Genomic DNA, 17,143 nt, shown 5'->3' on the forward strand with positions numbered 1-17,143 from the left:
GAGCCCAGCATGCTGCATTCCATGCAGTGTCAGAGTCAGACTCGACTTAATAACTGAATAACATCAGCAACTTGTCATCCCCTTCTTTTCTTTTCCCTAAGCAATTCAATAATGTTATACATTTTTAAGTAAGACTATCACTTTTGTGAACCCATGTATAAATTATTGACTCTGTTGGCATTCCTGGAATTTGGTATGGCCTTTTCTACCCTCCTTAGTGCCCTGGCTATTATGGTTTAATCTCTGTTATGTTGTTATAGATGCCCACTTCACTCAGCAATTCTTCATTTATGGTTTCTCCTTCTGGGAGTCTTCAGTTCTTACCACAACCTTAGCTACTGGATGTCATTTCCCATTCACTGAGATGGACCTCTTTGTTTATTGTTTCCAGAGTCCAATAGGTAGACTCTGGGACCAGGAACCTGACTCTTATCTTCTCCTTGCTCTTCTTCCTAAGATGCTGTATGCACCAGGATAACACAGACCTGACCCGTTCAGGTATAACTGTCACCTACATTTATGGCCTAAAGGCACTGGATTCAGGTTTAAGCATGGATATTGTCCACTTCTCACCTGCTGCACCCTCATCTTGCATATGGTGGTCAGCATTGACAGTACCTCAGTGATCACTCTTGGTGAGGCACATTCTATACTTTAGACAAGTGTATAATGACATGTATCCATTATTATTGTTTCATACAAAGTATTTTCACTGTTCTAAAATTCCCCTGTACTCTGCCTATTCATCCCTCTCCCCAAACCCATCCTCTAGAAACCACTAAGCTTTTTACTGTCTCTGTAGCTTTGCCTTATCCAGAATATCACATGTTTGGAATCATATAGCACGTAGCCTTTCCAGATTGACTTCTTTCACATAATTGTGCATTTAAATATTCTACATGTTTTCACGATTTGACAGCTCTTTTCCTGTTTTTTGTTTTTTTTTTTTTTTTGAGTTACACTTTATTTTTTTTAACTGGAGTATAGTTACTTTACAATGCTTTGTTAGTTTCTGCTGTATAATAAAGTGAATCAGCTATATGTATATATATATCCCCTCCTTCTTGGACCTCCCTCCTCCCCCACCCCCTCCATCTTGGTCACCACAGAGCCTAGAGCTGAGTTCCCTGTATTATGCATCAGGTTCCTGCTAGCTGTCTATTTTACACATAGTGGTGTATATATGCCAATCTCCCAATTCACCTCACTCCCCTTCCCCACCCCCACTGTATTCACATGTCTATTCTCTATATCTGCGTAACTATTCCTACATTTTCTGCATGTACCACAGTTTATCCATTTACCTCCTCAGCAACATTTTGATTGCTTTCAAGTTTTGAATCTTATGCTAAGAGTAGTTTTAGTCAAACTATATTCTGAAGTCATTGTATCATTTTTGCATTCCCACCAATGATATATGAAAGTTCTTGTTGCTCTGCATCCTTACCAGAATTTGGTGTTGTCACTGTTTCTGATTTGGCCATTGAATAGGTACCCAGTGGTGTATCATTGTTCTAATTTGAATTTCCCTGATAACATATGATATGCAGAACCTTATCATATGCTAATTTGCTTTCTAAATGTTTTCTTTGGTGAAGTGCCTGTTAAGATCTTTGACCCATTTTTTTAATCTTATTGTTTATTTGCTCATTGTTCAATAACAACAACTTAAAAAAATATGTAAAAAATACCAATCATTTAGCATGAGTTTGTCTCAGTCCAATAATATTCCCTTTAGCTACCCTGCAATCTCTCTAAATTCTGTCCCTCCTCAAGGTAGTACCTTTGAATACAAAATGTTCACCTGACTCTTCTCTTTTCTCTCTACCTCCCCCATCTCCACACTCTTTTCTGGGCTAGAAAATATGAGCTTTTGTTTTGTCTCTCAACACATCATATCCTGTGTTTCCTTTGTAGAAGCTGAATAACTGAGATTTTACAGCAGACAGTATTGTCTTCCCTGTACTATGATCAAACTCTATGTTCCTTCTGATCAAAGCTATTGAAAGATTAATCTAGTCCTTCTCTGTCCCTATCTCTCTCCCCTTATCTCTGTCTTTCTTTCTCTCCATAACACCTGAGATGCAGACCTATTTTCTGCCAGTATGCATCCATTAATAATACTATCTCTCTCCTCTCAGTGCTTGGACTTAGAGATTGTAAACAAAGATTACCTGTGTATAGGGGAGCATTATTTCTGTTCTAAAATATTTATTAAATAGATGAAAAAAATGAGTGGTAGGATGTATGCCCAAACACGTGCTATGGAATGAATTGCACCCTCTGTCCCTAACTTACATGTTGAAGTCCCAGTCCCCAGTACCTCAAAATGTAATTGTTTTCAAGGGCAAGGTCTTTAAAGAAGTAATTAAGTTAAAATGAGACCTTCAGGGTGGTCCTTAACCCAATATGCCTGGTGCCCTTACAAGAAAAGGAAGAGACACAAAGGATTTTCATGTTCACAGGAGAAATCAAGTGAGGACACAGAGAGAAATGTCACTTGCAAATGGAAAGAATAAGAAGAGACCAGATCTGCTGCCACCTTGATCTTGGATTTTTAACCTCCAGAATTGTGACAATAGGAATTGCTGATTTTAAAACCACTCAGTCTGGTCTTTTCATATGGCAGTTTAGGAAACTAAAACAAAAGGTATAACTGTGTTTTGGAATAAATTCCATGTTAAAAGTGAAGATGGATTTTGAATTACAAAAAGAATAGAAAAATTTGGAATCAGTGTTGAAATCAAATCATAAAGACAAGGATATATGAAATTCCTAAACCTCTTTGGTTGTCGTAAATGTCCATTTCTAACTCTGTAAAAAAGAGGGGAGGCCCAGAAATCTGCATTTTAGCAAGCGTTACATGTAATTCATATCCTGATTATCTGGAGATTATAATTTGAAAAACACTGCTTCATGACACTCAAAATGTGTCAACAATGTAGTTGATGAAAAATCAGTGGAATGTGGCTGCAAGAAAAATCGCATCATATTCCAAAAGGACCTGACAGGCCAATGAATTGGAATAATGCCCTATGATTGGTTTGGGGATTTTGGGGCAGTCCTTAATGTTTATGCCTTTGTACTCCCCAAAGAGATCCAGTGTGGTAGATGCTAATTAGGTGGGTAATAAAAACACTGAAATGACCCTCTATTCTTCTCTCTAAATATCTTCTCTATCAGTTTTTAAGAGTCCCAAAATAGATGATTAACTCTTCACAACCTTATGCTAACACATAAAATTCCTCTTCAAGTTTAACCACCCTTTGCAGAAACTCATGTTCCCACAGAGGTACCAGAATAGACTTGTTTCTCCGATTAGCTCCTTGATGTCTAGGAACAAGACAGAACTTAGAATGGATCAGAGGCAGGAAGAGGAGATGGAGTCCCTGAGCGTGGGCAGGAGTCAGGAGCATATGGGGTTACCTGGGACCCTAAGAATAAGCATCAACACAATTGTAATATTTCCAAGAACTTGCCCAGACTTCTTTCTTCCCCTTCGGTGATAGGAAAAGCATTCAACTCTCACCCAAATATTCATTGAAGCACTATTTACAATAGTCAGCACATGGAAGTAACCTAAATGTCCATCAACAGAAGAGGATAAAAAAGATGTGATACATATATACAGTGGAATATTACTGAACAATAAAAGGGGTGAAATAGTGTTATTTGCATAGATGTGGATGACCTAGAGATTGACACAGAGTAAAGTAAGTCAGAAAGAGAAAAACAGATATTGTGTATTATCACTTATATGTGGAATCTAGAAAAATGATACAGATGAACTTATTTGCAAAGAAGAAATAGAGACACAGACATAGAAAACAAACATATGGATACCAGTGAGGGGAAGGAGAAGGTGGGATGAAATGGGAAATTGGGATTGATAGCTATACACTGCTATGTATAAAATTGATAACTAGTGAGAAACTGCTGTATAGCACAAGGAACTCTACTCGATGCTCTGTGGTGACTAAATAGGAACACACACAAAAAAATACTGGGATGTGTGTGTGTGTGTGTGTGTGTGTGTTTGTGTGTAGCTGATTCACCATGCTGTACAGCAGAAACTAACACATTGTAAAGAAACTATACTCCAGTACAAATTAACTAAAAAATAGAATAAATAAAAATAAAAAGCTGCATTCATTGCATATGATTTTATATATACCCACATGCACATACATATACAAAAAAATCTTCATGACCCAGATAACCACAATGGTGTGATCACTCACCTAGAGCCAGACATCCTGGAATGCGAAGTCAAGTGGGCCTTAGGAAGCATCACTACGAACAAAGCTAGCAGAGGTGATGGAATTCCAGTTGAGCTATTTCAAGTCCTAAAAAATGATGCTGTGAAAGTGCTGCAGTCAATATGCCAGCAAATTTGGAAAACTCAGCAGTGGCCGCAGGACTGGAAAAGGTCAATTTTCATTCCAACCCCAAATAAAGGCAATGCCAAAGAATGTTCAAACTACCGCACAATTACACTCCTCTCACAAGCTAGCAAAGTAATGCTCAAAATCCTCCAAGCCAGGCTTCAACAGTATGTGAACCATGAACTTCCAGATGTTCAAGCTGGATTTAGAAAAGGCAGAGGAACCAGAGATCAAATTGCCAACATCTGTTGGATCATCAAAAAACAAGAGAATTCCAGAAAAACATCTACTTCTACTTTATTGACTATGCCAAAGCCTTTGACTGTGTGGATCACAATAAACTGTGGAAAATTCTTCGAGAGATGGAAATACCAGACCACCTTACCTGCCTCTTGAGAAATCTGTATGCAGGTCAAGAAGCAACAGTTTAGAACTGGACATGGAACAACAGACCGATTCCAAATAGGGAAAGGAGTATGTCAAGGCAGTATATTGTCACCCTGCTTATTTGACTTGTATGCAGAGTACATCATGTGAAATGCCAGGCTGGATGAAACAGAAGCTAGAATCAAGATTGCCAGGAGAAATATCAAAACCTCAGATATACAGATGACATCACCCTTATGGCAGAAATTTAAGAAGAACTGAAGAGCCTCTTGATGAAAGTGAAAGAGGAGAGTGAAAAAGTTGGCTTAAAACTCAACATTCAGGAAACTAAGATCATGGCATCTGGTCCTATCACTTCATGGCATATAGATAGGTAAACAATGGAAACAGTGAGAGACTTTATTTTCTTGGACTCCAAAATCACTGTAGATGGTGACTGCAGCCATGAAATTAAAAGACTCTTTCTCCTTGGAAGAAAAGCTATGACCAACCTAGACAGCATATTAAGAAGCAGAGACATTACTTTGCCAACAAAGGTCCATCTAGTCAAAGCTATGGTTTTCCCAGTAGTCATGTATGGATGTGAGAGTTGGACTATCAAGAAAGCTGAGCACCGAAGAATTGATGCTTCTGAACTGTGGTGTTGGAGAAGACTCTTGAAAGTCCCTTAGACTGCAAGGAGATCCAACCAGTCAATCATAAAGGAAATCAATCCTGAACATTCATTGGAAGGACTGATGCAGAAGCTGAAACTCCAATACTTTGGCAACCTGATATGAAGAACTGACTCATTTGAAAAGACCCAGATCTGGGAAAGATCGAAGACAGGAGGAGAAGGGGATGACAGAGGATGAGACAGTTGGATAGCATCACCAACTTGATGGACATGAGTTTGAGTAAGCTCTGGGAGTTGCTGATGGACAGAGAGGTCTGGTGTGCTGCAGTCCATGACATGACTGAGTGACTGAAATAAACTAAAGATGCACACTGTCATATTTGTTGTGCATAAACTATAGTTAGAATATGTCATTGACAAGACACTATCATCTACACCCACTGTGCTTCTGTGAAGTTGTGAGAGTTGTTCAAAATTTTCACCAGGTCTTTAAAATTAGTTACAGTGCATAATATCCTTTGGGCTTCCCATCTAGATTGCTCATGGGGACACTCTCTTCTCTCTTTCTCTGTCCCAGGGTATGTGATAATGAGGGCTGGGGAGCCAATCCTAGTAGGAAATAGATTAAATATCATTAAAAGGTTTGCAATGGGGCTCTCAGGCAGTTTCATAAAAATCAGAAAGTTAAGCATCCACCCTCCAGTTTCACCATTTCCCCAGAGCTTTGTGCTCTATTGTAAGGCTTGGAGCTTCTGGATCCAGCCTTGGTATATAAGGAGTCAATATAGTGAGCAGGTGTTTGGTGCTGAACTGTAGTACCAAGAAGAGGCCCCCAAAGTCTCAGCCTGAGCTTTGGAGACAGAGAGGAGAGAAGGGACTGAAAGTGACAGGAAAGGCTGTCGAGGGTGCCTGCCCAAGGAGGTGACTGCTGCCATCAGATCTTGCTGACTTAGTAGGCAACCTCAGGTCTGTGTTTAGCCTTACAACAGCTCTCTCATATCTGCTTAGTTCCTTAGTTTCCTGCTCCGAGAGTTGGGTCACATGTGGTAACAGTAGGAATATTGCTGAGATCTGGGGAGACAGGCAAGTTAAGTAGGCAAAACTGAGGTGTAGGAATGAGGTGAGGTAAGTTACTATAGGTTCCATATCTACCTCTTAGCCTCAACACAATGTTACAAGAGTCAAAGGTTATTCCCAAGAAGCAAAGAGTGGTAGGAAGTAATGTGATCCTTGGAGAAAAGCTAGATTGTGATATAAAAGGACATTTCCTGGAATGACCACAGCGTATGACTAATGGAATTAGTAGTGATCACTGCAATTGTTTAAGTCCTTCTAGGAATGATCTCCAAGCAGAGCAACTGAGGCAGAAAGACCATCTGTTAAGTCTGCCACCCACCTCTACCCGGGGCAACTGATTTTTGTCTGGTCAGGAACAATGAAATTCTTGGCAAACCTGAGGATGAATACTCTAAAGATACTTTAAGTAAGAAGAGCTTAGCATAGTCATCTTACTGAAATCTCTTCAGCCAATCTTTTCCAAGCAGAGATCTCCTGGCTTCACTAGTCTGAATTTTCTTTTATGTCCAAGTTCCCTACTTCCTCTTTTCCTCATAAATCCTCTTTCTGATTCCTATTCTGCTCTGCTCCCTTAAATTCTGAAGTACAAGCATTGATTCCAAAGAGTCCGTCTTGACCAAATGGAGGTAGGCACCCAGACCTTTGATATTTCTCTTTATCATTTTTCATTTAATCTATATCCATTCCAGGCTGTCTCAGGCTGGATTTATTAACCTAAACGCTTCTGAATTTCCAGACTGAGCCTTGGAGTTCCAGATATTTAAGCTTGAATCCCATCTCTGCTGCTGACTGACTGTAAGACATGAGACACCTCATCAAATTCTCTAAGCTTCTCTTTCCTTATTTGCCAATTGAGGCGACAATTTTAACTTGCAAAGCTTTTCTAAAGTCTAATTGCTATTTCACTTGCCATGTTCTTTGTGCAGTGGCTGGCATATAACAGATGTCCAAAAAAAGTGTTCTTTCTTCTTCACCATCCTACCTCATTTTCATGTCAAAATGTTTTCTGCCTTAGCTTTTATGAATTTCTTTGTTAACCACCATGTAACTTGCCTGTCACCACATAGCTTACTTGGCATGTAAGTTTACCACAGCTCTTCTGAATTTACTTTGATAAATAATGTGCTGAGCACTGATCATGGCCAAAGAAGAAGCTGAGTAACACCGCACAAGGGTCAACCTGACCTTCAAGTGAACAGTGAGTTCATGACACTTACTGTTCATTTCATTGGTATTTGTAACAAGAAAGAAAATGTCTGTGTATACAATTGTGTGTATTTCTCCATGAAGCTTATTTATTAATTCAACTAAAGAGTCAATACCTTTTTTTGAAGGCCCATTAGCCTTGATTTCACGCCAGTTGCTGATAGTTGACAGTGTTGTATGTAACCATCATTTAGAGCTTGAAATCTAGAGAAAAATCAGATCTTGATTCAAATCCCATTTTGGCCATTTTACTTTGAGTTTGATCTTAGAAATGTCAAATTTTTCTAAGCCTCTGTTTCTTCATCCATAACATGGTACTGTTAATAGAACTTTATTCACAGATTTTTTTTAAGGAGATAAAACATTCATGAAGTTAGTAACAGCTACCTAAATAAAATTGAACTCTTACTCTTGCATAAAAAAAAAATTGCTGGGCACTTTCTGTGTACTAAAGTACTTTCTAAGCACTATCTTGACAGAAGTCAACAAAGCAAAACCCTCACTCATTTTGAGTTCACACTGTAGTGGGATTAGTAGTGGGAAGATCAATGCCCTGAAAGTCGTGAGGCTAAAATTATCATGTGGTTTCCACCCAGTAATTATCCTCTGCTAAGGCTTCATCTTCTCATGGACAGAATAAGCCCTAGCATTGTTGCCTTTTGTTCTGTGGATGCACTTGGACTCTGCCTTGTGATTGGGGTCATGGCCATGGTTGATGGTGCACCAGGGTCTCCTCCCACCTAGGTTCACAGTAGTTGAATTCATAGACTTATAAGGAATGGCAGTTTCTAACTAGTTTGAGCATCAGAGCTTTGATTTCTTATCCCAGCAGCCAAGAGTAACTTTACAGACAGCCATTCCTGTACCCTCCAGTTCTCTCTGGAATTCTGTGAGCTGAGTATCATTTATGTGTTCTCTGGATCAAGCTAGGCTTCCAAAGCAGGAAGATCAAAGGAGAAAGTGAGAAGGTATCTAAGTTTACCAATTATACATGACTGATGAAATTAAACAAAAACAGAAAGAAGGAAGGAAAAAAGAGGGAAGGAAGGGAAGAGAAAAGGAAAGAAGGAGGAAGGGAGGGGAGGAAGGAATAAAAAAGATAATGCAATAGAAAAGGAACTAAGAGGGAAAAGAAGAGAAGCTGAAAGAACGATTGAAACATTAGTGAGAGCCCCAGCAGGAAAGAGGCATGTGAGGAAGTGTTTCTTTAAAGACCTACTGTACATAAGAGGTAAATGAAATTAAGTATAACCAACTTAGATATCTGCTAGAGTGAATTATATGCACTGTAGTGAAGATGTTTCACAACTCTTAGCTTGAAGAAGCAAGGCAAAAAATTTCAAAGAAAAGATTTTCTCTTAAAAAAAAAATGTTGAGAGGAAACCAGGAACCAGAAGGAAATGACCTCTGGAGGAGTTAAATCTATTTGATTTTAACATTTCTCTTTTTAAAAAAATATCTTCCTAGGTGCAGTCACTAGCTTTTCCTCCATTCATTTCAGGAATTTGAAGGAACTCCGACTTTTCCCTTCCCTCCACACACAATGACATTGAGGTCCCTGGAGAACAGCAGCAGCATGTCCTCCACCTTCCTGCTGAGTGGCATTCCTGGCCTGGAGCACATGCACAGCTGGATCTCCATCCCACTGTGCTTCATATACATAGTCTCCATCCTGAGCAACTGCACTATCATCTTTATCATTAAAACAGAGCCCTCGCTCCATGAGCCCATGTACCTCTTCCTGTCCATGCTGGCTCTGACTGACCTGGGTCTGTCTCTTTGCACCCTCCCTACAGTGCTAGGCATCTTTTGGGTTGGGGCACGAGACATTGGCCATGATGCCTGTTTTGCCCAGCTCTTTTTCATTCACTGCTTGTCCTTCCTGGAGTCCTCTGTACTACTATCTATGGCCTTTGACCGCTTTGTGGCCATTTGTCACCCCTTGCACTATGCTTCCATTCTCACCAACACAGTCATTGGCAGAATCGGCCTGGCTTCCTTGGGTCGCAGTGTAGCACTCATTATTCCTTTACCTTTTATGCTCAAAAGATTCCCATATTGTGGCTCCCCAGTTCTCTCACATTCCTACTGCCTCCACCAGGAAGTTATGAAGTTGGCCTGTGCAGACATCAGAGCCAACAGCGTCTACGGCATGTTTGTCATTGTTTCCACAGTGGGTATAGACTCACTGCTCATTCTCTTCTCCTATGCCCTGATCCTGCGCACCGTGCTGTCCATCGCATCCAGGGCCGAGAGGCTCAAAGCTCTTAACACCTGTGTTTCCCATATCTGTGCTGTGCTCCTTTTCTACACTCCCATGATTGGCCTGTCTGTCATTCACCGCTTTGGGAAGCAGGCACCTCATCTGGTCCAGGTGATTCTGGGCTTTGTGTATCTTCTCTTCCCTCCCCTGATGAATCCCATCGTCTACAGTGTGAAGACCAAACAGATCCGCGATCGTGTGACCCATGCCTTTTGTTCCTAGCTGGGTCTAATCTTGGAGGCATTGTTTCTTTAAATGTACCCTTACTCTTCTATTCTTTATAATATCTAATGTGCATGAAGTGGAAGAGATTGTTATTTATTTACTGAACAAATAAGAAGTCACAGCTGTCATGGAACCCTCACTGTGGTAACAAGGAAATACATGGCAATATGACATGGTGGCTTGTATTTTCCAAAAAAGGCCACTGTGTTACATCTCATCCCCAATTCTCTTCCAGAAATGCCTCACTCCTCCAGCAGGGGATGGAGTATGTTGCTTCTCCCCTTGTAACTGGGTCAGACTCAGCAGCTCAGTGGATTGACTGTTGAGGTAGCGATGCTATAAGACTTCTGAGGCTGGGTCATAAGAGGTGATGTGTTACTCATTGGGACTCACTCTCTTTCTCTCTCCCTCTTTTTCTGTCTCTCTTTCCACATGTATCTATAGCTCTCACTCAGTGCTTGCTTTTGAAACCCGGCCATCATACTGAGCAGAAGCTCAGACCACGTGGAGAGGTCACATTTAGATGTTTTAGCCAATAGACCCAGCTGAGGCCTCAGACTTAGTTGGATCATTATCAACTACTAGTGAGTCAATGAATCTTCAAATTATTCCAACACCCAACCTTCCTGTCTTTCCCATTTGCATCTGGTGAAACAATCAATGTACTCTGAGCCCAGCCCAAATTGCAGATTTGTAAGCTAAATGAATATCTGGGTTTTTTTTGTTTGTATGTATGTATGTTTTTAAGACACTACCTTTTGGGATTCTTTGTTAACCATATGTTAACTGTGTTCCATATGTTAACTGTGTTAAAGTGAAAAATGTTGATATAGAAGCTAAAAGAAAGATATCCTCTTCCAGCTAGGGAAAGAAGTGTCATGAAAGGTTTCCTTGAGTTGGCATAGAAGGCAGCCTTCAAGGATGTATTGAATTTAGACAGTCTAACTGGAAAGTGATGGTCCAGCCTGAGAGAACAGCATATGCTAACCTGACACAGAGGTGAGAGAGAGGACACTGTTTTCAGGAAAATATCTGAAGTTGTTCTTATTGCCATTGTTCTTCCCTAGCAAGTCAGAGAAGAGTAGATAATGTGGGGGTGGGTGGTGGTAAGTGGACTGAGGTTGAGGCACTGACCCTATCGTTATAAGCCAATGAACTTAAAGGAGAGAATTCCTTATACCCTCTTATTTGTGCACTGCAACTCTACTACATTGCTCCAGATTTTTTTTAATGGATCTTTTGAATAATACTTGTCAGAACAGTATTTTTAATTTTGACTTGGAGATATTTGCAAGGAAAGCAGGCCTGGATAAGATACTACCAAGGGGAGTTTTGAACATCTAGAGGGAAACAGGGGGATGTTGTGTTCCTGCATAGTTTTAGTTCAAGGTCTAGAAAGAGAGTGACAGAGGGCCAAAGATAGAATTCTCTACTAGGACCTTTGTGTGGAGCCTGTTCTCACTGGAAGTTTGTCTCATTCAAGGCTTCCTATCACATTTGGCGTTGAACGTTTGATGTGTCATGTCCCACTGCCAACCAGTGCTTCATCCAGTCTGGCATAAGAAAGCTGTTTCTGCAATGACAGCTATGTGGGAACCTTGGATGATATCACTTGAAAGATCCAAGATTACTTATAGACAGCAAATAGAATATGTCCTTAGTATCATGGGTGGTTTATGGATTGAACCCGTTGCTCTCGTGTTTCCTGCATTGTCAGGCATGGCAGGTTCTTTATCATTGGTTTCACCTGGGAAGCCCTCACAAAACTTCAAATCAACCGCAAAGCCACTGCAAATACTGAAGCATACAACTCCACATCTGGAAACTATATGTATTCCATCTACAGGCAATTTCAGTCCTCCAGTGGGAGTCATGTTCTCTTACATCTTATAATGAATTAAAGAGTTATTGTGATATACTAGTCAGTAGAATAAACTTGGAGTCAGTTTTGAGAAAGTTCTGCATTCTAACTGTGAACTTAGGAACTTTTTTTATTAAAATGGATCTAACAATGTCTATTCCACAAAGCTTTTTACATAGTTCAAATATTATATATATATGAAAGTTTCAAAACAAGTCTTAGCACATTTTTTAGCTTCAAATAAATTTTAGTTACTTTCATTCCTAACACAAAGCCTAATGACACAGAATAAAACATACCATGGAGAATGTGTGATCAGTCAGAGAAGAACCCCTGAAACAGCCCTGAGGTGAAGGAGAACCACTTCCTTCCAAAAAAATGGAAAATTTTCCAAGGGGAATGTCCTATCTGATTCTTAAAGAATAAGCAGAATTTGAATAGACAAAACTCTGTGCTGTACTGTGCTATGCTTAGTCATTCAGTCGTGTCCAACTCTTCATGACCCCACGGTCTGTACCCCACCAGGCTCCTCTGTCCATGGGATTTCCCAGGCAAGAATACTGGAGTGGGTTTCCATTTCCTTCTCCAGTGGATCTTCCCGACTGGGGAATCGAACTGGGGTCTCCTGCATTGCAGGTGGATTCTCTACCAGCTGAGCTACCAGGGAAGCCCAAACTGTGTGAGTGAAGGAATATTCCCTCAGTCCACAGGTATTTGTTGAGTGTGGTTTTTTTTTCTAGGCAGAGTCTGCATTCTAGAAACACAATGAGCAAAAGATTAAAGAAATACTTTGTTCTTGGTTTATATATTTTTTATTTTTAATTGTAGGATAATTGCTTTACAGCATTGTGTTGGTTTCTGCCAAACATCATCATGAATCAGCCATGGGTGTACCTATGTCCCCTCCCTCTTGACTGTCACTCCCACCTCCCTCCCCCACTCTCCCCTCTAGGTTGTTAAGAGCTGAGAGACACAGACAATAGAAAACTCAATGCCTAACCATTTCAGATAGCAACAAGTGCTCTGAAGAAAACCAAATTGGGGGGGGGGGTTTCAGTAAAATTCTAAATTATATGAGATATGAAATGATTGAAAGGAAAAGCATTCCAAAAGTGCAGGACAAATGTCAATGGTCTGAGGTGGGAAAAAAACAAAAGACAAAGAAAAAAACCCCAAAACTGAAAGGTTGTAGGAAAAACAAAAAGACCAGTGCCAGTATGGCTAGAGCTAAGTGAGTAAACATTAACCAGTGGAAAATTAGAAAGCAATAATTTGATATTGAATACAGGAGACAGGAATGCTAGGCAAAGCTGATGTTTAAGGTCACTGTCAGAAAAGATTCCTTGATTTAGGTGACTGTGAGAGTTTAAAATGCTCTGAGGGACCTAGGATGAAGTCCTTTGTATCTAATATTGTAATTGTTAAACTTTGCAACGTACGTAACCGAGAAATGATGGGAAAAGGGAAGAAATGAACTGCACCTTCCTGTGAGAATTCTGAGGCTCAGGCTTCTCTGAAGACATTTAAAAGTACCAAAATCTGGTTCACTCATACTACTTATAAATATTCCATCACTATTTGTCAAATTAAATGCTCTATTCCAGTTAGCTAAAATCCTTGATAACTGCTACAGGCCCTGCTAATTTTCTTCTCCTCGATAGTATAGTGAGTCTGCATTGTATATGTATATACAAATTTAGCAAATGCTACTTGAGTAATAAACTCAACCTTTACAAAATATGTCTATTCTTTAAGGACAAAATATGTCTACTCTTTATTCCTTAAGGACTTTAAGTAATAAATTCATTCTTTACAAAATATGTCTTTTCTATAAGGACTGACTCAAATTCAGCTGTGTCATTACATAGACTTTTGTTTCAACTACTCTTAAAACATTAATTAAACCTCATATTGTATGTCACCTGGTTATCTCATCTTTCCTGCTTCGTAATGTATTCTTGACTTTATAATAAATTCCATACTGCACAGCTTTTCACTCTCCCCCCAGTCTTCCATTAAATAGTAAATACTGTGGCATTGAATACACTGTATGTGCTTAGTTGCTCAGCCATGTCCAGCTCTTTGTGACATCATAGACACTATCCTGCCAGGCTCCTCTGTCCATGGGATTTTTCAGGCAAGAATACTGGAGTGGATTGCCATTTTCTTCTCCAGGGGATCTTCCTGACCCAGGGATTGAACTTGCATCTCCTGTGTCTCCTGCACTGCAGGTAAATTCTTTTACCTGTTGAGCCACCGGGGAAAGTCCTGAATGTATTGTAGATGCCAACAAATACTGGTCAACAGTTTATTACCTAAATATTCAGTTCTTGTCTCTTGTTATTGTCGGTCAGTGGCTAAATTGTGTCCAACTCTTTGCAACCCCATGGACTCCAGCATGCCAGGCCTCCCTGTCCCTCACTGTCTCCCAGAGTTTGCCTAAATTCATGTCCATGGAATTGGTGATGCCATCCAACCATCTCATCCTCATCTTATCTCCTACATATGTTAGATAGCTTCCCCAAGACCTTCTCCCAGATTTGTTGAGTCTTCACACAGTACACAATGGGGTTCATTAGGGGTGGCAACAACAAGAATATGTCTGCAATAAGGATTATAGCAAAGGGGCTTTTGTGCTTGGCAAAGCGGTGCATGGCAGCCAGTGTAATGATGGGCACATAGAAAATGAGTACAGCACAGAAATGGGAGACACAAGTGTTAAGGGCCTTAAGTCTCTCTGCCAAAGATGCAATGCTGAGTACAGTCTTCAGGATCAGTGTATAAGAAAGAACAATGAAAGCCAAGTCCAGCATAGTACAGAGAGCAACAAAGAAACCGTAGATAACATTGATCTTGTTGTCAGAGCACGCCAGCTTCATGGTATCCTGATGAAGACAGTATGAGTGAGAAAGGACATTCTTCTTCTGACAATATTTCAATCTCCTTAGCGTGAAAGGAAATGGAAGCACTAAGAGAAGGCTCCTGGTGGCTAAAATCAGTCCCATTTTAGCAACTCGGTTGCTAGTGAGGAGAGAATTGTATCTCAGGGGATTGTGAATGGCAAGAAAGCGATCCAAAGACATAACCAGCAGTACTGAGGACTCCATGACTGTGAATCCATGGATGAAAAATTCTTGAGTAAAGCAGGCATTGGGTGAAATTGCCATGGCATTGAACAAGAAGATTCTCAGCATGGTAGGGAGAGAGGAGAAGGACAGGCCCAGGTCAGAGATAGCCAACATGGCAAGGAAATAATACATGGGTTCATGAAGTGAGGGCTCTGTCTTTATGATAAAGAGAATGGTACTGTTGCCCATGATGGTAACCAGATATAGGAGGCAAATGGGAATGGAGATCCACTCGTGGGCATGTTCCAATCCTGGAATTCCAATCAGAAGGAAAAGCTGGACCTCAGAGTTATTGAGAACAGCCATGAGAAGTGGGAATATGAACTCTTTAGCCAGATCTGAAATCACATAAACAAAAAGCAGTAACACTTTTGGATAAAGCTCAGTGCTGGACAGGAGTGGGGAGGAGCAGAGGGAGATGAGCAGTTTTTCTTACACTACACACAGAAGCATATATTTGACATAATATTAATAAAAAGGAACTGCCAGCATTTATCAAAAAGCCTTAAACATGTTCGTGTCCTCTAACATGGGAATTTTACTTGTAGTAATTTATCCTAAGGTGGTGGTTTTCCAACATTTCTAGCCAAATGTGAAACTCATGTCAGAGCAGAGCTGCTTTGATTGAGTTACTGATAGATACTCAGAATCTTTTCTACAGCTTTTCCACATGATCTTCAGTAGTTCTCCTACACAGAGATCCTTTTAGATATCTACATTATGGTGAATATCAAATGCTAGAACATAAATTTATAAACTAATTTAATTCTTAAATTTATGATCTTGGTATTTATTACTCCATTTTATACATGAGCATAAACACCACTCTAGGCTCAAAAAACCATGAACAAGCATCTGTAATATATTAATATTGATGATATAGTGGTTTTCAAATGAAAAGCTAGGAGAAATGGAACATGGATACACCCTTGGGAGTTATGTATCCATATTGCCTTCATTTTCCTACACAAAATATGATAGTTTCTAGCTCAAGTACCTATGGGCCACACTTTAAGTTACTATTTTATTATTTCAAGAGAAAATGTTGAAGCCGTACATTAGTATCATATTCATCTTGTTTCTCTTGATCAATTATTTTATATTTTTATCTCTATAACTGAATTAGTCAAAGAAATTCAAAATGGAAAATATCCCAATCATTCCATTTACCTTTGTAAGGTAAAAATTTTAAGTACACCTATGTATTAAACTAAATTTTGATTTTATTGTTAAAGTCTCTTACATGAATCTGAACAAACTGAGAGACAGTGAATGACAGGGGATCCTGACTGCAAAGAATCGGACACAACTTATCAACTGAACAATGTCATTAAATAGTTCACAGTTTATGTTTTCAAAGGTAAAATATACAGTCTTGCAGCTTATGAAATTTTTGAGCTTTAAGATATTCCAGTGTTGGATAATTGATATAAATTACCAGAGAAATACAATATTTAAGCTAACCATCATAAATCCCATTTGTATTTGGTAAGCATAATGAATGCATGCAGATATAAATAAAACTTATTAAAGTAATAATTTCAATTGCAAAAAAATAATGGCAAAACACAAAAATAAAGGGAGAGACAAAGGAAGTCAAGAGTTTATCTGAGGCATTAACCTCATTAGAGAATTTGTTTTAAAGTTCAAATTGCAACAGATGAAAAATCATCAGTCTCCAATGGAAAATATAGGGGACATTGGAAATCATTTGGCTAAATTGAAGTTTGATTGTGAATTGATATTTTATTTTGTAATTCTTTAGATGATAACCAAGAAAAACATAATAAATAGCCAGCAGCCCTTGGTTCATATTATATATCAACATTTTGTGGTATTTTCTATGCAGTTCTGTTTTGTCAGCTTGTAAATGAGCCTGACCTGCCGACTTGGAGGCCCTAAGCAGTTGGACAGGTCTTTTTTATCTTCCACCATGGCAGCAAACAGAGAAGGCAATGGCAACCCACTCCAGTACTCTTGCCTGGAAAATCCCAT

General features: G+C 39.5%; 3 protein-coding genes across 4 annotated transcripts in view; 2 read left to right on the top strand and 1 right to left on the bottom strand.

Annotated features, from left to right (window-relative positions):
• Positions 1-17,143, top strand: part of LOC145525653 (olfactory receptor 51I2-like) — a 550,369-nt gene that overhangs the window by 280,283 nt on the left and 252,943 nt on the right. The gene's annotated exons all lie outside the window — the stretch shown is intronic.
• Positions 9,215-10,156, top strand: OR51G2 (olfactory receptor family 51 subfamily G member 2). The gene has a single exon (XM_081539211.1). The coding sequence runs from the start codon at positions 9,215-9,217 to the stop codon at positions 10,154-10,156; it is 942 nt and encodes a 313-aa protein (XP_081395337.1).
• On the bottom strand, positions 14,513-17,033 carry OR51A7 (olfactory receptor family 51 subfamily A member 7). The gene has a single exon (XM_081539214.1). The coding sequence runs from the start codon at positions 15,452-15,454 to the stop codon at positions 14,513-14,515; it is 942 nt and encodes a 313-aa protein (XP_081395340.1). The 5' UTR covers positions 15,455-17,033.

The sequence above is a fragment of the Giraffa tippelskirchi genome, chromosome 11 (assembly GCF_054371585.1).
Source record: "Giraffa tippelskirchi isolate mGirTip1 chromosome 11, T2T-mGirTip1v1.2.pri, whole genome shotgun sequence".
Classification (NCBI taxonomy): domain Eukaryota; kingdom Metazoa; phylum Chordata; class Mammalia; order Artiodactyla; family Giraffidae; genus Giraffa; species Giraffa tippelskirchi.

Coding starts and splice junctions, on each gene's coding strand:
- OR51G2 (XM_081539211.1), top strand. CDS start 9,215: ATGACATTGAGGTCCCTGGAGAACAGCAGCAGCATGTCCTCCACCTTC.
- OR51A7 (XM_081539214.1), bottom strand. CDS start 15,454: ATGGCTGTTCTCAATAACTCTGAGGTCCAGCTTTTCCTTCTGATTGGA.